Source organism: Artemia sp. Qi Xiang Cuo, chromosome 8 (genome assembly GCF_049724085.1).
Source record: "Artemia sp. Qi Xiang Cuo chromosome 8, ASM4972408v1, whole genome shotgun sequence".
Lineage (NCBI taxonomy): Eukaryota > Metazoa > Arthropoda > Branchiopoda > Anostraca > Artemiidae > Artemia > Artemia sp. Qi Xiang Cuo.
Genome location: NC_142801.1, coordinates 2,605,143 through 2,626,545, shown reverse-complemented (window position 1 = coordinate 2,626,545; position 21,403 = coordinate 2,605,143). Strand labels below are relative to the sequence as shown.

Below are 21,403 nucleotides of genomic sequence, written 5' to 3'. Positions count from 1 at the left end.
AAGTAGTAAATACATTTCAATAATTGATATTAAATTCTCAGTGGCAGACAAGTTAAACAGTAATAGTTTCATAGACTATTATATCAATAGTAATGGATGTTTAGCATTTTCAGACTTGAATAGCTCTGTTAGATAAGCTAAAGTGTTATTCTGAAAGTGACTCCTCACTAATAAAATTGCATTTGTTATCAAAGTAAATGCTACAGAAACAACTGCAAAGAATATATCAAGCTTTAAAAAAAAAGAAGAAAGAAAACAGCAGATATAAATAAAAAATTTCGAATCAATAGTAAAAAACAGCAAAATATTTGACAAACTGAATAACGCACAATAAAAAAGCTCATTGGTCAATGGCAAATACATTAAGATATCTAATTTTAAAAAATTGCTATCACAAGCTCTGAAGGAACAAAACAGGACAAACCAAAACATGTAAAAAGCAACAAAAACTAAAAGACTGGCAAAAGAATTCCAAAATTAAAATTGCCAGAGTGAAAATCCATTCCTTAGTCATTGCTGAATCTAGGTGGGAATAAGGGTCAGGCTAAGCATGTTGTCTCTCACAGTGGTGGTGGGCCTGCATGCAATGAGGCTCTACCCTCTGTCCCTAGGCAGCAGAGGAAACCTGCAAGCACACCTCAAAGTGCTGAAGGGGTGTATACACCATTAAGCTTCACGGCGAGCAAGGAGGTGGCCAATGCGCTCTGGGTGCCTCAAGATTGGGGACCTTGCAGTCACATATATCCCCAAGGAACGTCCAGCTATGATGATCTTGTCGTCAGTGACTGCTGGATGCCATGATGAGGCTTGATTCAGCTTGAACGTGCTTCAAGTACAAGTAAGTAAGTATTTTACCTGGGATTGATCATAACATGTTATAAAATTAAAAACAAGTAAAACTCATTAAAAATAAAATAAAAGGGACATTAAAAAATGAAGGAAAAAAACAAGCAAGCAAATAAAAAACATGGGCAATGCCTGCACCAACAGCACCTCCAACAAAAAGGAAAGTATTGGAATGTTTAGTTTATTTCTCTGTAATGTAGGGGACAAAGCTTTTTCTTTTCATATCTGGAGGTAAAGTAGAGAAGGGGAGACAAGATTGGAATAGGCTGGGAAACATCCTCAAAAGGACAGAACCTGGGTAAGGAGTGTCTTTCTGGAAAATTGGGTTCCAAGCAAGGGTTTGCTGTTGCATTAAAAACAAAAGAGGCACAACATACCTCTCTTTTACTCAAGCATTTCTAACCTAACTTTTTTTCACAAGGAGAGAGTACAGGATAACCTTTTTTGAAAATCATTTGCAGGGCTTTTTTTTGGATGGATCCAATTTCATCTCACTCTTCCCTGGAAATTCCGGGTTGCCAAACAGCACAAGTATATTCAATTAGGGCAGACAAAAGAAGCATAAATCCTTAAAGAATGGAATGGGGGTTGGGGGGTGCCAAATTTATTTGGAAGCTTAAAGAGGAATGTAGATGCATTAGCTTAATAGATTATATTTGTAAGATGGACACCACGCTTTAAATCAGAAGAAACTGTGACCCCAAGTAATTTAAAGGAGGACATGGAAGTTTCAGTAGGGATAGGATTAAGAAACCTGTTAAGGCCCAAGAACAAATGTCAGAGATTCTAGTTGTTTTTTTCACAAGTTTCTTCATCACATGAGTAAGCCAAGCATACATTCACAAATTCTTCCCATTTCCAAGATACAAGCTGTCCTATTTATAGGACAGTGGGCTATTGTGGTATCAAAATATAGGCTAAACAATTTCATCAAATATGTTTTAATGCTGAAGATTTAATTAAAACCCATGCAAAACCAAAACAAACCAAAACAAACCAAAACTTTGGTTGGTAAGACGCAAAACAGCCAGTGCACAGGCTGACATCACATTTCTCACTGGTAGCTCAGTTGCTTTTTCTTGCAATAATGCCTTGGCATCATTGCGGCTTTTTATACTTCACTAGGAATTTTCCTATTCTACCATATCGTGTGCTGACTGATGACCCAAAAACTGGTCTTCCTTCTAACACTGAAGGCCTTGGTTCCCCTCTTCCATAAATAAATTTCAAAGGGGATTGTGTGACCTTCAGTCTGAGATCTGCATGAGTCATTTACATTTCTTTGTTAACTACCATATTGAATAGTGTGCAAGCATTGCATTGACGACATCCATGCCTAACAGGTGTACAAACAGAGCCCAGTACCATTTCTCTCCTCTGATTATTATTATTATTTATTTTTGACTCACACTATACAAAGGTATAATACTATGCAAATCAAAATAGAAATCACAAGGAAACCAGTTACAGAGTAACACATAAAAAATAAAAGACACTAAAACAAAAGAGAAAAAACTTAAAAGGACAGGAAAAAGAAGAAGAAGAAAAAAAATAGACACTGCATACTTGCTGACAAGCCAGTCGTGTAAATCAACTCTACTCATGTACTGGTTATATTGCCTGAGTGGATGTGTATGCTGTACTGTTGTCTTTCCCATCTGTCCCTTCACTTTTTGTTCAACCAGTCTTAGTAGATCTAGGCTGAGATGGTTAGATGCAAAAGAGATGATGTTGTTATCCTGTCATTTTATGTATATATCTTATACAGAGGTATATCTGGTTGCTCTCATGTGGGTGGCAAGCCTCAGCAAAAAAAGAAAAAAACTGGCAGAAACTAAACTCCTGACTGACTAGTAAATACAAATATTTACTCCATGCTGCAAGAAAAGAAAAAACTCTAAACTAGCAATTTGCATATGTATTTTGGAAAATATTTTTTCCCACACCACATCTTATTTGTATCTCATTATTTTTTCCTTATTTTGACATTGCTTTTTTTGTGATTTCTTACATACTTTTGAAAGATTTGATTTGTTTTTTCATGGTGCTGAATATATATATTTTTTGACTGACCTACTTAAGTTAATTCTAATTTTAATCAGAAACCTTTTTTCTGTTCCTGATATTTATGCATTTTTGGTTTTTATTGCTTTACTCATTTTTTTTTTTTTTTTTTTTTTTTTTTTTTTTTTTTTTTTTTACATGATAATGTTAATTCAGCAATGTTTGTTTGAGATCCATTTTCAAAATAAAAATATCACCATAAAAGTTCTAACAAAAAAAAAACCTCTCCTTTTCTCTTCTTTGGGACCAGGGGGAAAACATGGTTAACTTGTCTTGAAGAACCACCATTAAGATAGATAGCAAATAAACTTTCTATTTGATAGATCATGTAATCATCTATCTGAGTGAAACAATCACCTACCATACTAGCCTAGTTAATTTCAGAAATTTGGAAAATTGTGGAATTTCTAAATTCAGGAATATGAAAGACTTAGGTTTGGTTTAGTTTTTGGCTTGCTCAGGATTTGGGGTTTATGCATCTCAGTGTGTAAAGTGAAAACTTTAAAATAAGTTGTTTAACCAATGCCAAATGACATGCTGGAATGCAATTTAATGATGGACTGTTCCATCAAACTAATACACAAGGGTAAGTACACAAGGTAGAGGCTGGGTTGGATTTGAGGCAAAACCATTATCTGGCTTGTTTTTCAAAGACACCAGCATACTATTTGGTCCATGATCTGGCAACAGAATGCTAGGGGAGCAGGACTTTTAGAATAGGCTTAGATTCAGAAAACAGATTATTTCCTAAGATGGCATTTTTAAACCCCTGTCTCTAGCCCAACGCCTTACCTATTTATAAGGCTTGTAAAATTTTAGATGCAGGGCTTTTGTCTATTGTGAGAAATAGTTGAGTGAGGTAAATAAAACTCTCAATAATGGATTCAGGGCCTCAATGACCTCCTTGTAAGGTGTTTTGAAGTTTCTTTCTCTTTCCCTTCCCCACCAAAAGGGCACTGAACTTTCAAAATCTTTGATTTATAGAAGTGAAACAATCCACAGTAAACAGATTTTTTTTAATTGTTTCATTTACAAATTAAATTCAAAGCATTTAGATTTAATTTGCGAGGAAAAAGCATGGGTTTCAGTAGAAAGCAAATTACTTAGTATGATGGTAATTTTTAGACTTAGACATGCTGCAGATAAAGTTTTGAGAGAAGAACAGTGCGGTTTTAAGAAAGGTAGAGGATATTTTGACCAAATTTTTACTCTTAGATTAACAATTGAGAATTGCCTGAGTCATGAAATGTCTTTAGTTTTCAGTTTTACAAATTATGAGCGAGCACTTGGTTCAGTTGACAGAAGTGCTTTAGCAAAGGTGCTATCCTTGTATGGTATGCAATATAAATAAAATAAAGCAACTAGTGGTATGTATGAGAATAATATTACAACAGTTAAGTTAGAAAATGAGGTTATTATCTGGTTTCATATTAAATCAGGAGTTAATCAGGGTTACATTTTATACAGATCATTTTGATGGACTTTGTCCTAAGGAGCACAGCAAAGGTGCTGGGAGAACATAGAATTAAATGGGGAAGTAAAACTCTCTTAGGCTTAAGCAGGGCTCCCACAACATCAATAAAGTTAATAAAGCTGTTTGCAAAGTTAATAAACCATTTTCCTTGCATAACTTTGTTGACTTTATTGCAGTCAGAAAGAAGTTAAACTTTATTTAACTTTTTCAAGAAAATCTGCAAAGTTCAACCAATAGCAGAAGACTTGAGGAAAATTTCAAATAAACAACATACAAATTAGTGTCTACAAATATAATCGTGTATACTTGTTAAAATATTTTGCTTGGTAAAAGAAAAAAAAATTATTTATTATTAAAAGGAAAAAATGCTTAAAAAGATGGTTTTCTCAGATCCATGTCTGAGTATTTCTGTTAATTTCTATGAAAAACTGCTGTTAAGTCAAAAAGATGAAATCCTTGTGTGAGCAGGACAAACTTAATGGTTCATACTTTCATGACAAACTTTATTGACGCCATGGGAGCCTTGCATTAGACTCACAGGACTCATTCTATCACTAGCAAGTGCAATTTAAGGTAAGTTATGCTGATAACTTAAGCATATTAGATGAAAAAGTTTGTAAAACAGATGAACTTTTAGAAATTTTGTGAGTTCAGGGTGCAAGAATAGGTTTAAAAATTAATGTCAAGAAGACTAAAATGCTACAATTAGGAGTAAATAAAGGTGAAGAGGTGATGCTGAGCAATGAGAAGATAGACCAAGTAGACAGCTTCACTTACATAGGCAATATTATTTGTGAAGATGTTAAAAAGTATAATAACAAAGGCATAGGGTGTTTTATCATTGTTGAAAAAAGTTTGGACAAATAAAAATAAAAGTCTGTAAACCAAGATTAGAATATTGGAAGCTACGGTGATGACAGTGGCCAAGTACAGTTCTGAAGAATGGGCACTCCAAAAAAATAAAAGAGGATTTGCTGGATGTTTTCTAGAGCAATTACCAATGGATTGTTTTGGGTATCTGACTGACTGACCATATCTCAAACAATAAGCTCTATGAAAAATGTGGTTCAGTCCTGCTTCTAGGGCTATAATGCAAGAAAGGATAAGATAACTAGGACACCTTCCACTGATGAAGGATGATAGATAACCAAAAATTGTCCTTGTCAGCCACCCATCTAGGGGTAAACAAAAAGCAGGTTGTCCTCAAATAGGGTAAAAGACTTCTTTTAGGGAAGGACCACTTTTCTTTGACATTCTGGAAAAATAGCAATGGGTTTTTGGACAGCCACTTTTTCACTGAAGTATGATATATGATAGTACAAGCGTAGACCCAATCACCTCTCACTAGAGCCAGCCCAGTGGGAGTAATTTGTTATCATAAATTCAATTTGTGGTCTCTATTTTGACAAGCAATTGAAATGAAAAAAAAATATATATTTAATATTTGTGATTTAAAGGATAAATATAAAGAAATGAAAATTAAATTTTTAGAATCAGAAGACAATCAGCTTTCTGTTAATATGTGAATAAAACTGAAAAACTAAAAGGATATATACATCAAAATAGGATAATTGGTATTTCCAAAGAGGTCCTTCTAGGTAAGTCAATAAACTAATAATTTCAAATGTCTGATCTTAAATAATTTTTATAATAACCATAGGCTATTGTTGTATAACTTGGATTTCTAGCCATTTATTGGCCTATACAGATCTTCTTAATTCTTATCTGATAACAAGATGTGAGGTTTTGAGTTTTACATAATTTTGCTCAATTGGATACTGGTTTTTTACCCTAGGTTGGGAGGATGTCACAAGGAAAGATTTAAGGGAAATGGTAACTCCAAGGAAGGTGTAAAGAGGTAGGCTTTGAACAGATTGTGATGGAAGAGGAGTATGCATTGCTGTGTTGGCCTTAGGCAGCTTGGTGTTGTAGTGAGTTAGTAGTAAGCTAGCCTAGCCTAGTAGTAGGCCTATGCATTTTACAGGAATATACCCAATGGATAATATCTAAAAATTTCTATTCTATAGAATGTAAAAATAATATCCAACCATACTTAGTTATTTCCAAAATTATCCAACTAGTTAGCTATCTGAAAAATCCTTTTAAGCAAATAAGAAATTATCCAACTAGGAAAATAATTAAAATTTGAAAGAAAAATAATTTTATCTTGCTAGCCAAATACAATAAAGCATAAGAGCCAACTATCAGTTCTTTTCCAGAACCTTGAAAGTATGTTACTAACTGTATCTGAATGGTATTCAAGGAATTTACTAGCTCTTAATGAAAAAAAAATATATGTTATTTTCGCAAACTGGATCAGTAGTGTCAGATACCTTATCTCTTTTCTTGAATGGTCTTGAATTAAGACGGGTAGATCAGTTCAAATATCTTGGGATTATTTTAGATGAAAACTTGTTGTTCCATAAATATGTAAAAACACTGTTGTTAAAAATTTCCCAAAATATTGGCATGCTAACTTGTTTTTGTCATTTCTTTCCTAAAGCTATTCTAAAATCTATTTATTATTCTTTCGTCCACCCATATTTTCTCTATTGCATTTCGGTTTGGGCATCTACCTTTTTGTCTGTTTTCAAATCTCTCCAAATACTTCAGAATAAAGCAATGAGGATTCTTTTTAATGTTGACTGCAGAACTTCAGTTAGACACCTATACGGGACTTCAGGAATTTTCTCTTTGGACCAACTTCATTTAATTTTTATCTCTAGTATTTGTCACGATTATCAATATAGCAATTTACCTGTAAATTTCTCCTGCATTTTTCCAACTAATTCTCAACTTCATAATTATCCTACTACGCATTGTTCAGACTTTTCGTGTGAAATTCGCCCGATATCAAGAGCAGGATTCAGCATCCGTCACACTGGCCCAAAAATCTGGAACTCAATTCCAGCATCAGTTTGAGAATGCAGCAACAAGTGACATTTTCTAAGACTGGTGAAGAAATATCTTATGACATGCTAAGCATTTTGTTCATTAGGGTTTTCTTTTTTGTTGTTGTAAAATTTAGTTAGAAAATGGCTGTGTATTTTCATTGGCAATATTTTCAGCACTAAAGTATGCCACCAGGCATGTGTGCTGTTTTGTGACATTTATTTATGTATGTGTTATAAATAAAAATATTCTACTCTTTAGTATCTCTAACTATGTGGATAATACTTCAACCTTATGCTTCTGATATATATCTAACTAGACAGATAAGTAAATTCTTCATGCAAACTAGTGATAATATCCAACTAGTCAGAAAATTTTTTCTCTTAGACATAGCATGAACATTTAACTTGGTGGATAACACTTTGTCCTAGCCATTCTGATATTAATCCAACTAGGTAGTGAAGTAACTTCCTGTCTAGTTAAATATATATTAGAAGATCTAAGCCTCAGCATTATCTACCTAGTTAGATATTCTTGCTGTGCCTAAGAGACACAATTTATTAGGCTAGTTGGATATTATCCCAAAACTGTATAATGGAATTTACTTATCCTCCTAGATGGATATATATCAGGAGTGTTAAGACATGGTATTACCCTCCTAGTTAGATGTTCATGCTATACCTAAGTAACATGAATTATCTGTCTAGTTGGATATTTACCCCAAACTACATAGAGAGTTTTCTTATCTGCCTAGTTGGATATATATCAGAAACACTAAGCAACATTATTATCAAACTAGGTAGATATTCACTCTGCCTAAGAGAAACAAATTATCTGGCTAGTTGGATATTAGCCCCAAACTGCTTATAGAATCTTCTTATCTGCCTAGTTGGATATACATCAGAAACACTAAGCTACATTAATATCCACCTAGTTAGATGTTCATGCTATGCCTAAGAGAAATGAATTATCTGGCTAGTTGGATATTGACCCCTAACTGCTTAGAGAATCTTCTTATCTGCCTAGTTGGTTATATATCAGAAACACTAAGCAACATTATTATTCAACTAGGTAGATATTCTCTCTGCCTAAGAGAAACAAATTATCTGACTAGTTGGATATTAACCCCAAACTGCTTAGAGAATCTTCTTATCTGCCTAGTTAGATATATATCAGAAACACTAAGCAACATTATTATCCAACTAGGTAGATATTCTCTCTGCCTAAGATAAAAAAATTATCTGGCTAGTTCAATATTAACCCCAAACTGCTTAGAGAATCTTCTTATCTGCCTAGTCGGATATATATCAGAAACACTAAGCTACATTATTATCCAACTAGGTAGATATTCTCTCTGCCTAAGAGAAACAAATTATCTGGCTAGTTGGATATTAACCCCAAACTGCTTAGAGATTCTTCTTATCTGCCTAGTTGGATATATATATATATATATATATATCAGAAACACTAAGCAACATTATTATCCACCTAGTTAGATGTTCATGCTATGTCTAAGAGAAATGAATTATCTGGCTAGTTGGATGTTAACCTCAAACTGCTTAGAGAATCTTCTTGTCTGCCTAGTTGGATATACATCAGAAACACTAAGCTACATTATTATCCAACTAGGTAGAAATTCTCTCTGTGCCTAAGAAAAACAATTTATCTGGATAGTTGGATATTAACCTCAAACTGGTTAGAGAATCTTCTTATCTGCCTAGTTTGATATATATCAGAAACACTAAGCAACTTTATAATCCAACTAGGTAGAGATTCTCTCTGCCTAAGAGAAACAATTTATCTGGCTAGTTAGATATTAACCCCAAACTGCTAAGAGAATCTTCTTATCTGCCTAGTTGGATATATATCAGAAACACTAAGCAACATTATTAGCCACCTAGTTAGATGTTCATGCTATGCCTAAGAGAAATGAATTATCTGGCTAGTTGGATATTAACCTTAAACTGCTTAGAGAATCTTCTTATCTGTCTAGTTGGATATATATCGGAAACACTAAGCTACATTATTATCCAACTAGGTAGATATTCTCTATGCCTTAGAGAAACAATTTATCTGGCTAGTTGGATATAAACCCCAAACTGCTTAGAGAATCTTCTTATCTGCCTAGTTGGGTATATATCAGAAACACTAAGCAACATTATTATCCAACTAGGTAGAGATTCTCTCTGCCTAAGAGATACAATTTATCTGGCTAGTTAGATATTAACCTTAAACTGCTTAGAGAATCTTCTAATCTGCCTAGTTGGATATACATCAGAAACACTAAGCAACATTATTATCCAAATAGGTAGATATTCTTGCTGTGCCTAAGAGAAACAATTTATCTGGCTACCTAGATATTAACCCAAAACTGCTTAGATAATCTTCTTATCTGCCTATTTGGATATATATCTGAAACACTAAGCTATATTATTATCCAACTAGGTAGATACTCCGTATATTGCATAGACAGTCAAATATTCAGCTAGGTAGGTAAAGGTGTAAGAGTCTTAAAAACGTTATTATCTGTCTAGCATGATATTTTATCTTGATACTAAGTGTTGTTGGATATTATTTTTATATTCTATAGAATGCATTTTTTTAGGCTAGTTGGATATTATCCCAAAACTGTATAATGGAATTTACTTATCCTCCTAGATGGATATATATCAGGAGTGTTAAGACATGGTATTATCCACCTAGTTAGATGTTCATGCTATGCCTAAGAGAAATGAATTATCTGGCTAGTTGGATATTAACCCCAAACTGCTTAGAGAATCTTCTTATCTGCCTAGTTGGATATATATCAGAAACACTAAGCAACATTATTATCAAACTAGGTAGATATTCACTCTGCCTAAGAGAAACAAATTATCTGGCTAGTTGGATATTAGCCCCAAAGTGCTTAGAGAATCTTCTTATCTGTCTATTTGGATATATATCAGAAACACTAAGCAACATTATCATCCAACTAGGTAGATATTCACTCTGCCTAAGAGAAACAAATTATCTGGCTAGTTGGATATTAGCCCCAAACTGCTTATAGAATCTTCTTATCTGCCTAGTTCATGGGCGCCCATAAGCTGAATTCCAGAGGGGGGGCAAACCGCGTCTAATGTGCAATTCGCAGACTATATAATAGAACTCTCACAAAAAAAATATAAAAACACGCCACCAGCATTCCGCCAGGGGGGGGCGGGAGCCCCCCCCCCATATGGGCGCCCATGGCCTAGTTGGATATATATCAGAAACACTAAGCTACATTATTATCCACCTAGTTAGATGTTCATGCTATGACTAAGAGAAATGAATTATTTGGCTAGTTGGATATTAACCCCAAACTGCTTAGAGAATCTTCTTATCTGCCTAGTTGGATATATATCAGAAACACTAAGCAACATTATTATCCAACTAGGTAGATATTCTCTATGCCTAAGAGAAACAATTTATCTGGCTAGTTGGATATAAACCCCAAACTGCTTAGAGAATCTTCTTATCTGCCTAGTTAGATATATATCAGAAACACTAAGCAACATTATTATCCAACTAGGTAGATATTCTCTCTTCCTAAGAGAAACAAATTATCTGAATAGTTGGATATTAACCCCAAACTGCTTAGAGAATCTTCTTATCTGCCTAGTTAGATATATATCAGAAACACTAAGCAACATTATTATCCAACTAGGTAGATACTCTGTATATTGCATAGACAGTCAAATATTCAGCTAGGTAGGTAAAGGTGTAAGAGTCTTAAAAATGTTATTATCGGTCTAGCATGATATTTTATCTTGATACTAAGTGTTGTTGGATATTATTTTTATATTCTATAGAATGTATTTTTTTAGGCTAGTTGGATATTATCCCAAAATGGTATAATGGAATTTACTTATCCTCCTAGATGGATATATATCAGGAGTGTTAAGACATGGTATTATCCACCTAGTTAGATGTTCATGCTATGCCTAAGAGAAATGAATTATCTGGCTAGTTGGGTATTAACCCCAAACTGCTTAGAGAATCTTCTTATCTGCCTAGTTGGATATATATCAGAAATACTAAGCTACATTATATCCACCTAGTTAGATATTCTGTATATTGCATAGACAGTCAAATATTCAGCTAGGTAGGTAAAGGTGTATGAGTCTTAAAAATGTTATTATCTGTCTAGCATGATATTTTATCTTGATACTAAGTGTTGTTGGATATTATTTTTATATTCTATAGAATGTATTTTTTTAGGCTAGTTGGATATTATCCCAAAACTGTATGCCTAATATTCTATAGAAGTATGTATTTTTTTTAAGAATAGCCTAGGCTATCCATTGGGCACCTTCCTGCATTTTACCATTTGCTATTCTTTTGCTTCAAATTAATTGGCTACCTGTAAACTAAATAAACACTGACAAAATTAAAAAACAGAAAATTCATGAGGAATGAGCTATATAATTTGGGCTAAATATTTGCAAATTAGAGGGGGGGGGGATCAAGTATTTTTAAGAGTGAAATAAGTCAGTGGCCCATTTAATGATTTAAAAAATAGTTTGGAATTTTATAAGCCTGGTGTTTCCCTCTCAACAGCTCCAACTGTACACAGATATCTTGAGCCACAAGCAAGTTACAAAAATTTGTATGCCAGTTGCCATTAAAATATGCAATTTTAGTGTAAAATAAGCCCTTCCCTAACCAATCTACTTTCTAAAATGGAGAAAAGCCATCATCTATAATTTTGGCACAATTACTTTTAGAGATTCTTGATAGTATGACAACAAATCATCCTAATTTTACCACCTAATTCAAATACATTTGTCACTTTGAAGCCAAATAGGCCTTTGCTGGTACATGTCTTAAAAAATTGATTTATCGAAGTTGTTACTGAGAAAGCCAGTTGAAAAACTCCAACAAAAGGAAGACCAAACGAAACGAACATTTTTCCTAGTAGATTTTTGAATAATTAAGTTGCTTCTTCTACAAACATAGAATTAAACTTTCCAGATGCATAAGACGGTTATACAGAGTTATCTAATAAATATAAGCAATTTATAGTCGGTCTAATATAGATGGCTATATAAATGATCTTACTTGGCAACTACAATTACGTAAAATTTCTCACGAAATTTTGCCCGGCTCCACGTGAAGTTTTTCTTGTGAAAATCAGGCACTTTTAATTTATAATTAAAGGGAAACATGTTGACTGCATCCAAAGTTTGTTCAAGACTTCAAATTCTTAATGGTGAAGCCATTGTTCAGAACCTACTCAAAACGGTATTGTTGTTGATTCACTTTGCCTAGGCTAGGCTTATGATAGGTAGCTGACACCCAGATGAGTTAGCTAGGTCTGTAATGGAAGGGGTCATGGATCTTTATTTAGCCTTGAAGAAATAATTTTAGAACAGAATAAAGTTGGTAGATTATGTTTATTTGCATTTTGAGTTTCATTTTTGACAGGCCATTGGGCTAAATTTGTTTTGTAAAACAGATGTCTCATAGAACATTTAAAGGAGTAGCCTATACTATTAGAGTCCCTATTCTGTACTCTTCCCAAATTTAAATTGAATATTTAGCCTTGTGGCTGGTCACTTATGAAGTAAACATGCTGAACAGTCAGAAATGACATTTCATCAGGTTTCTCATTTTATACTAGCCTATGCCTGTTTCAAAATATCATGATTTGTTTTCTGTTGATTTAGCCCTTTCCATGATGATTCCAGAGACAGCCCTTATAGCATAACTTATTTCTTTGTTAATTTAGGTTAGTGGCGTGTCACAGGTTATTTGTTGTGATGGGTTTCTACAGGAGTCCCAGCCCAATGAAATTTAGTTTTGCCTATGATTAATTACAACATTAGACACAAATATCATTTAAAATGATTTGACATATATACTGATCAAAGAGTAGGTCTATATTTCCTAAATATTGAAAACATGATCCTAATCTTGAACATTAGGCTATGTATAGGCCTATAAGATTAGACCCAAGCTTTAAATGTGTGCCCTGGATTAGGCTCCACTGTGGTCCATTAGTACATTTGAAATTGTGAATATTGTTTGTGGTTAGTAAACTTCAGCTAATCTCATAGGCTACTTGTAAAGAATGATTTGTTTGTGAGGGAGGGGGAAGGGAATGATTTTTTTTCATTGCATTTTTTTTTTTTTGTTGATTATTGTTTTTATTTCAAATTGGCAAAATTTGTAGGATGAAGTAACTGTTTGTGAGAGGTAAGTACAAGAATAATAAACCAAAAGAATCAGCTAAGTAGGCTAACTTTTATAGCCTATCTGACTTGATTGAAATTGGCAGTTGTCCTGGGTGCCATGGCTAAAGGGGATTACAGCTGGGGGTTGCCCATTTTGATCAAGGTTTTCACTTTGCCTCAGTTTTTCTGCTTATCATGGACCTTATTTTGCTCTAAAGTGTGAATTAAGGTAATTAAGGTATATTTCAATAAAGTACTCAGGGTGCATTTAACTGCTGAACCATGATGGGAAAAACAAGTCAATTTTATAGTAAAAATAGGAAATTCAGGACTTCTGTCATTAGCAGTTATTTCAAAGTGTTGGTCCTTTCCCCTCACCTCTTACATAATACAAAACTTTTCTAGTCATAGCACTTTTTCTGAAACCACAGCTGATTATCCTGTTACATGTAAGATATGAATAAAATTCCACTCCAGCTTTAATGCAGCATTAGAATTCTTAGTATGAGCATAATTAGGTGATCTCAGGGTAAGATAAATGCATATAGGAATTATTAATCAAAGTATGATTAATACAATTTAAAAATAATGTAAGATAAACTTCATTTTATTAATACAGTATTATTCATCATTTGTGTTATTATTTCTTTGTATAAGGGGTTACACTGGTCCCTAAAGTGAATGTAGTCCCTATTATATGAAAAAGTCCTTCTTTTCACTGATAACTTTTGTCTTACATTTCCTATTCCTAAACATATTTATCTCACAGAATATTACCTTACCTTTAATGACAATTGCTGAACTCATCTCAATAATCAACATTAGCAGTCAGTATAATCTCCCTTACAATTCAATGGATTAAAATGAATGTTGGAGAAACTTTTTATTTGGACAAAATCAGTTTGGCTTGAGGAAGGTGTGTATCTTCAGGGTGTATTGATAATTGCATAAGAAAATCTATTTTTGGAGGTGAGAAAAGGAGGCTTGGTGGAGGGATTTGATCTTCAGAGATCCTATTTGAGGGTTCACTTGCTGTCAAAATTATATAAACAAGGTGCTGTGTACAATGCTTGGTTGAAGTGGCTGTGATCCTCTACATGTTGTCTTAGAAGTCTTTCATGTGTAGTAGAACAATTGGTGCTCCAAAATGTTCACCAGCTAGTGGAGTATGAGTGATGCTTTAATCTCATTATTGCTCCTGTGCTTCTATCATTAGTCTTTTTTGTTTTTAGGGATTCCTCCCCCCCCCCCATCGGTAACATTTGAACATCAAGAGTTAATTGTAGGCTACATGTCTTGGGCTTATTTACAAGTAGTCAAGATTAGAACACATACATTCCAGTGTTTTTTTATCAGTGTATATAGGCTATTTTAATTCAACTTTATTACATCTGTATGTTATTTTAAACTATAATGTTTGCATTCATTTGAAATTTTGCATATTTGTCACCTTACAAATGAAACAAAATTTTGCCATATTTAACAATAAAAATATGAGATGGAAATCAAGTAAAGATGGCCATGTTTAATTGCTTTGTATAATTTAGGAATTAAAGAAAGACTTTTATCACTATTTTCTTAATTAGTTACAATCTTATTAATTTTTTTTACCTATAGGTTAATTTTTCTCAGTTATATGTTCATGGCATATGTCAACAACAAATGGAAATATGCTGTGTTTATTGATGAAATAAGATATTGTGATTTATCCATAAAAACTAAATGTTTAGTTTAATAGTGGGCTTTGTTGTAATATATAAAATATGTTTTGTGGTTTTAGAGCTAGATGAATTCATTTTGTTATTTTCATGATGTCAAGTCCATGATTGCAGTAAGTGTTTGCTTTGAAATATATAGAATATTGGCCAGTTTGTAAAATTTGATTGCAAGTGCTATAAATTGCTTCACAGGATCTAAGTTAAATTTTTCTTTAATTTTTGATTATTGTGAAAAATTTCAAGCTATACAAAACCTCAGTAAAATATGCAAAAATCATGATAAAAGAAACAGAAAAGTAGGCCAGAAATATTAAAAAGAATATAATATAATAGCAAAATACATAAAAAAAAACTTTTGATTTATGAATTCATATTTAAATTATCTGATGGTAAAATTCTATCCTGGGGATTTATGGGGCAACTGAGGCACATTGTAGTTTCAGACAAAGAATATTTTTTTTTTTTTATTCTTTTCTGAGATTAAAAAGCTACCTATGTGCCTCTGTACTTAACATGTGTAATCTTTATGATTCTGTTAAATATTTGAAAACCTAATACTTAATGCAGAATTGGCCAGGCTTTATGTAATCCTCTTCATTTTCCTAGTATATCTTCCTATTCATTTCTTATGATGACTAAATTAAATCCATCCACCTTAAGAAGCTGTACTAGTAATTCAGGAAATTCATCAATATCATCCATCAATTTAATCACTTGTATTACATCTAATAGGTTGAGTACTAGACTAGAAAAGATGCATTTAAATAACCTTAAGAATCAGTGAAGCTACTATAAAATGGCCATTGGGCATTCCTCAAATTGATCCCTAAAGTAGCAGATGGGGGGGGGGGTGTTTAAGGAACATAAACACTCACTTTTAAAAGCAGATATGTTATGTTGGAATGTTGTAATACTGACTTGGGTGCAGTAGGGAGTAAAATGGAAAGGAGATTTAGGAAATAGCCAATATTGCAACAAATTTATGAGTAGGCTATCACACCCAAACCAGGATGAGGGGTTGCTGTAGCAGTCAGAATAGATGACTTAATAAGCATGACAGGAAATAATTCCACCAAAAATATGATTTTCAAAAGGAAGAAAAGTTGTTGGTATAAGAGCCAAGTGACTCATATTTGCTGATGTTCAGCCTTTTTGCATAGATTTGTCTGATGTTCCAAGTGTGCATGCATTATATCCATACTTTCAATATTTCAGTGCTTCATCAAAACAGAATCTAAAAAAAGAAGCTAGTTGTTAGAATCTAGATCAGACATTCCATACATTGAAAATATAATGTTTTGTTTTCTTTAACTAGGCACAACTTATGAAATTACCATGTTGAATCTAAATCAATTTCAATAGCCATATGTTTCAAGACTGTTTTCTTGCTAATTTTTTAGCTTTTATATTATACTAAAACACAATTAACCAAAGATAGTAAAGCCAACTTATCAAGGGGCTTCGAAAACAGGAGATCAAGTTTACTGAAATAAACTGAAATGTATTTTTTTTAATTGGTTTCTCATTCTTGCACTGTGTCATAAAATGGACTGTTCATTCATCTTTGTTCTTATGTATGAAACATAAGCATACCTATCTTGAGGGTCTGATATTCTATTTTATTTTTTAAGAAAGTGTTCATACTTTTAGTTTTCTTTATCTTTATTTGGAGAACAACCCCAGCATATCTTATTCTGTTTTGTATAATGTCTATGCTTCTAACATAGCCTCTTATAAACCCAACCATTGATTCACTGGGAAGATTGACCTCTTTTTCATGAGGAAGTTTTCCCAAGACCTCAAGCATTTCTATTCTGATGCCAGTATATAAATCTAGATTTAAAAAAAAAATCATTTCAAACCCAGGGGTTTCCTTCATATAGGATATAAACTGAAGTTGGCAACAATCAAAACTATGATGCTAAATTTAACTTAAAAAAATGATGCATCTCACAAGAGCTTGCATATTCAGTGAACATTAACAATTTTGTTGATTCAGCAATTGTTTTATTTCTCAAGGATGTCTGGCAATCTTCTCTTTTAGAAAGGTGGGTACTTGTATAATATACGCCCTACCTAATATTCTTCTAATATGTTTCTCTGATGCTCAATCCTAATGAAATATACCAAAGTAAAATAAAAATATAATATTTTAGAAAAAAATTTGAGCTATATATTTGTGCATTAGGGGGGGGGGGTGGAAGTATAGCAGGTCTGCATGCCTATTGTGTTAGATACAATTATTCTGCATATTATGTAGTAAGAACTGTTTTCTAACTTCATGCTGTCAAAATACTTTACCCCCCCCCCCCTACTATTCAAATATATGGCCCAAATTATATATTTCCCATCTATTCCATCAGTTCTCTTTGTCTTGTCTCATGCTAAGCTGAAAGAAACCAACGAAAAAAAAAAATGGTTCTGTAATGGGTGTCAATGAATAAACAACTTGAAGGGTAGGGAGTTTATCATACAAGTACTGAAAGGTGCTCTATTGAGGCAGTTTTAATTTTTGCTTAGCTAGATTGCTTTTTGTTTTCAGATTGCTTGTTTCACTGAGTAAGGGGAAGTGCAAATTTAAGAATAGGGGGTTGAAAGAGAAAGATTATATAGTTCCTTTGTATTTGGATTAGTTCATGTCTCAGCCAGAGAAATTTGCAGTAGTTTTCATTGATTTAAACTGCCTAGAAGTCTTTCTTCTAAGATAGCCTAACAAGATGCCTTCTGATGGCCTAACAAGATGTTCTGTCTTGTATTCTAGTAAGCTTCAGAGATGAAAATGTTACTCGATGTTGGATCTCTGTAAAATTGGGTCTTTGGTATGTGGGCTGGTGTTCTTCAGATGTAAAATCGGGGTAACAGTTTCCTAATTTCGGGGCCAAGGCAATCCAGTATTTTTTTTTCCAGTTCCTACTGTCTTTTAATTCGGTTGCTGGAAGTTGTGCAATGTCTTTTCTGGATACAGATACTTTGTAGCACACGTAAATGTTTTGTTCTTATGGCTTTGCATTTTTTGCTCTTGGGGGAAGAAGGATGAAGATATCAAATTAAAGGGTACTCATTCGCATTTTTTCTAGCTATATTGTTTACCGATGTTACTGAGCAAAATGGATTTTTTAACTAATAATCCCATCAGTATTCATCAGATGTATTATCATGTTATGTATGTTACTTTAATGATTTTCCTGAGAACTGAGATTAGCAATAGGTATACCAGTTTACCTACTCTTACATTTCTTGGGTATAGAAGCTAGTAAGCTGCAGCCCTAACTTCAGTTTCAAAAATTGCCAACCTGGGCTCCAAAGCACCAACCTTATTTTTACAATTCATACTTTGAATAACAACCAGTGAAGGGTAAGCTTCAGCATGCATAACTAGAATGGACGTGGCGCTCATTGGTGGTTATTTTCAGTTATTTATGGAGAAAGTTGGTACCTAATCTGGCCCCACTTCATCCTTAAACTCCCTACTTTCATGCTGTTTTGTCTGTACAACCCCCATTTTGTGAACATTTTATTTGAAGCAATTTGAAATTAGGAAATTTGTACTTTAGCTGGATCTTCATTTTCATGCTATAAGTGTTAGAAAAATTTGGTATATACCTTTGGTAAGTTGTTTAATATATTTTTATCAGGGTGATATCAATATGCCTCAAATTGAAAAGTCAAGCCATATGCGTGCTTGTACTCAGGGGAAGGAATCCCCTCTTTTGTGATTCCCCTCCCTCCAAGAAATTTTCAAAAATATACCTTTTGATGGCTGAATAATATAAAATTATTAGTAGTGTCTAGATATATTTTTGAAGTAGAACTCGCTTATAGGTGGCTGCTAGCAAACTAGTTGAACTTTTTGTGTTTTATTTCTAGTGTGTTGCATCACAAAATGGCTTACAAGTTCGACAGAAGTCAGATACAGTTAAAGGGGCAGTTATTGGTATTGATTTAGGCACAACTAATTCTTGTGTTGCTGTTATGGAAGGCAAACAAGCTAAAGTTATAGAAAATGCTGAAGGCTCAAGAACAACACCATCTGCTGTTGCTTTCACTAAAGGTACAAGTCCACTTAGTTTCTGAGTGTTTTTATGTTATGCACTAGGGGAGGGGGGGGGGGGGCTAGGAAAATGTGGTCTTGAAACTGTACCTTTTCTTCTCTCCTTACATTTATTCCCCAAACTCCGAAAATATCCTCTTCGAAACTGCAATGTGGGAGAAAGTGGCTACAAATAGTTCTGACTATTGAACAGGTTTCCATACATCAAAGAGATCTTCTCTGGGTACTGAAAAATTTATTTTTAAAGACCTCATGTCCATTTTGTGTTACTGAAGCATGTTGCAGTTGGTTGCTGGCTAAAAATGGATTGCAATAGTTTACAGACTAACCCAAACAATTTTATATTTTTAGTTCTTGTAAACGATTTCAAACTACCTGGTCTAAGTATGTTGTGGTGCTTCTTATTCTGTTTTCCAAAAATTTGGTCGCGATTTTACCACTCTTATACCAAATTACAATGAATCCTAGTAGCAAACCAAATTACATCAAGTAGCAAACCAAATTACAATGCTACTAGAAAGAGTGAAAAAAAATGTTGGCTTTTCTTAAATTTTTTTTTCTATTACCCATAGTTTGCTTTTTTCGTGAAATTATTGCATCTCGACTAAAAATAAAGGGAAAAACGTCACTTTATAGACTTCTAATAAAGATTTTCATGCTAAATTCAAAAACTAAATTTCATTTTTTATTATTGCTCATGGTATTCACATTCCATTTTTATTATCCTTTCTTTTTAAATGTTTAGTGTTTCATTAGCATCCTGCCATTTCCAACAGTCTTTCAGGGATATCTTATATTGTACTGTGAATAGTCTCAATGCAAATTGACAGATATTGAGTACAACAGCAAAATGTTACCACAGGAAAAATCTAAATTCTTCTCCCTATGTCCTTTCCCCTATGAAAAAAAGGTAGTGATATTTTGCTTGCTACTTGATGTAACTGGTCAACTATGTCCTTATAGGTTGGCTGGCCCCCAGCCCCCCATTGCACTTCCTGGCTGAAGGGCCACGAAACGGAGATCAGCACCGCCGGTTTGGACCTTAAGGGTCTAGTGCCGCATCCTTTACCTTTTACCTTTATGTCCTTATTTGTGTTATTAGTCCCTCGTGCATAATGAATGGAGTCCTGTGTGTTCTTGTTTAGAGTTCCTTACATTCAGCTTTCAGAGGTGACACAGGTTTAACCCAAGGGACGGGGAAATGGGGTCGAAATTGTAGAAATCTCACTGGTTTTACAGGGATCCTCCTTATCTCTAGGAATTGTCTTTTTTGATATTTTTTTTTTTTTTTTTTGATTTTTTTTTTTTTGTCTATCTTAATTATGAACCTGAACAAGCTTGAAATGGTTTTTGATTTGGACACACGACAACATCTTTAACGAGTTTTTACTTCAAAGTGTGCCTTTTGGAAAAGCTATTGGATTGGTGCCATACTATCTCTTCGTGAAATTTTTGATGCTATGATTTACTTTAAAAATTTTATGGGTTAAAGTTGACATATTGACATATTTAACTAGATTGATCAGAGTCGTTTTCACAGGAAAGTTGACATTTAATGAGTTGTTTTCAAAACTTCCTTTGGAAGGGGGTTTAAGTAATTTCTCAGAATCCTCTTTCTTAGTTGTTTGTATGGATTTGGGTCCGTGTAGATAATGGTTTAAAAACGAAATATCTCACAACTCGTGGAAGTTCGGAGTTTGATTATAACCTACCTTTACATTTTCTTCTCTTGGACAGTCTTCTCTGTCCGATATGGCTGTGAAGGACTATTTACCCGCTCATAGGGTTCGACAATATCTCCAAAATTGATCCAAAGGACCCCCCCCCCCCCCCGTGCAATAAAAATTCGAGAAACATTGACTTTAAATGCCCTTTTACCCTTCTTTTCCAGTTTCTTATACCTCAATGTAAGTTTATTGTCTGAGAGTATGCGGGATTAAAGGCAAAGTTTAGCACTAGCCTGTGTTCTCTTTCAAGTCTTTTAAGTCTTTTCTTACTTTTTTCATACCTAACGTTTTTCAATTATTTGTTTTAGATGGTGAAAGGTTAGCTGGTATGCCTGCAAAACGACAGGCTGTAACAAATCCCCAGAATACTTTCTATGCCACAAAACGTTTGATTGGTCGACGATTTGAAGATGCTGAAGTCCAAAAAGACTTGTAAG

At 33.7% G+C, this 21,403-nt stretch overlaps 2 protein-coding genes across 11 annotated transcripts in view; one reads left to right on the top strand and one right to left on the bottom strand.

Annotated features, from left to right (window-relative positions):
* LOC148949069 (hexosaminidase D) overlaps positions 1-12,222 on the bottom strand; it is a 29,500-nt gene extending 17,278 nt beyond the window's left edge. Inside the window, exons 1-2 of one of the 10 annotated variants that reach the window (XM_089093136.1) lie at positions 12,202-12,222; positions 2,413-2,723 (exon numbers count right to left, since the gene is read on the bottom strand). The gene's annotated coding sequence lies outside the window, so the exon portion shown is untranslated. Of the gene's footprint in view, positions 1-2,412; positions 3,041-12,015 lie in introns of those variants that run through there. The other 9 variants (XM_089093134.1, XM_089093132.1, XM_089093137.1 and 6 more) reach the window with 9 other exon arrangements.
* Positions 12,223-12,371: 149 nt separating this feature from the next.
* The window catches only part of Hsc70-5 (Heat shock protein 70 cognate 5), a 31,038-nt gene continuing 22,006 nt past the window's right edge, over positions 12,372-21,403 (top strand). The window contains exons 1-3 of the mRNA XM_089093130.1: positions 12,372-12,538; positions 19,056-19,239; positions 21,275-21,398. Of these exons, the coding sequence (XP_088949256.1) occupies positions 12,461-12,538; positions 19,056-19,239; positions 21,275-21,398 (386 nt within the window). The 5' untranslated portion in view covers positions 12,372-12,460. The remainder of the gene's footprint in view (positions 12,539-19,055; positions 19,240-21,274; positions 21,399-21,403) is intronic.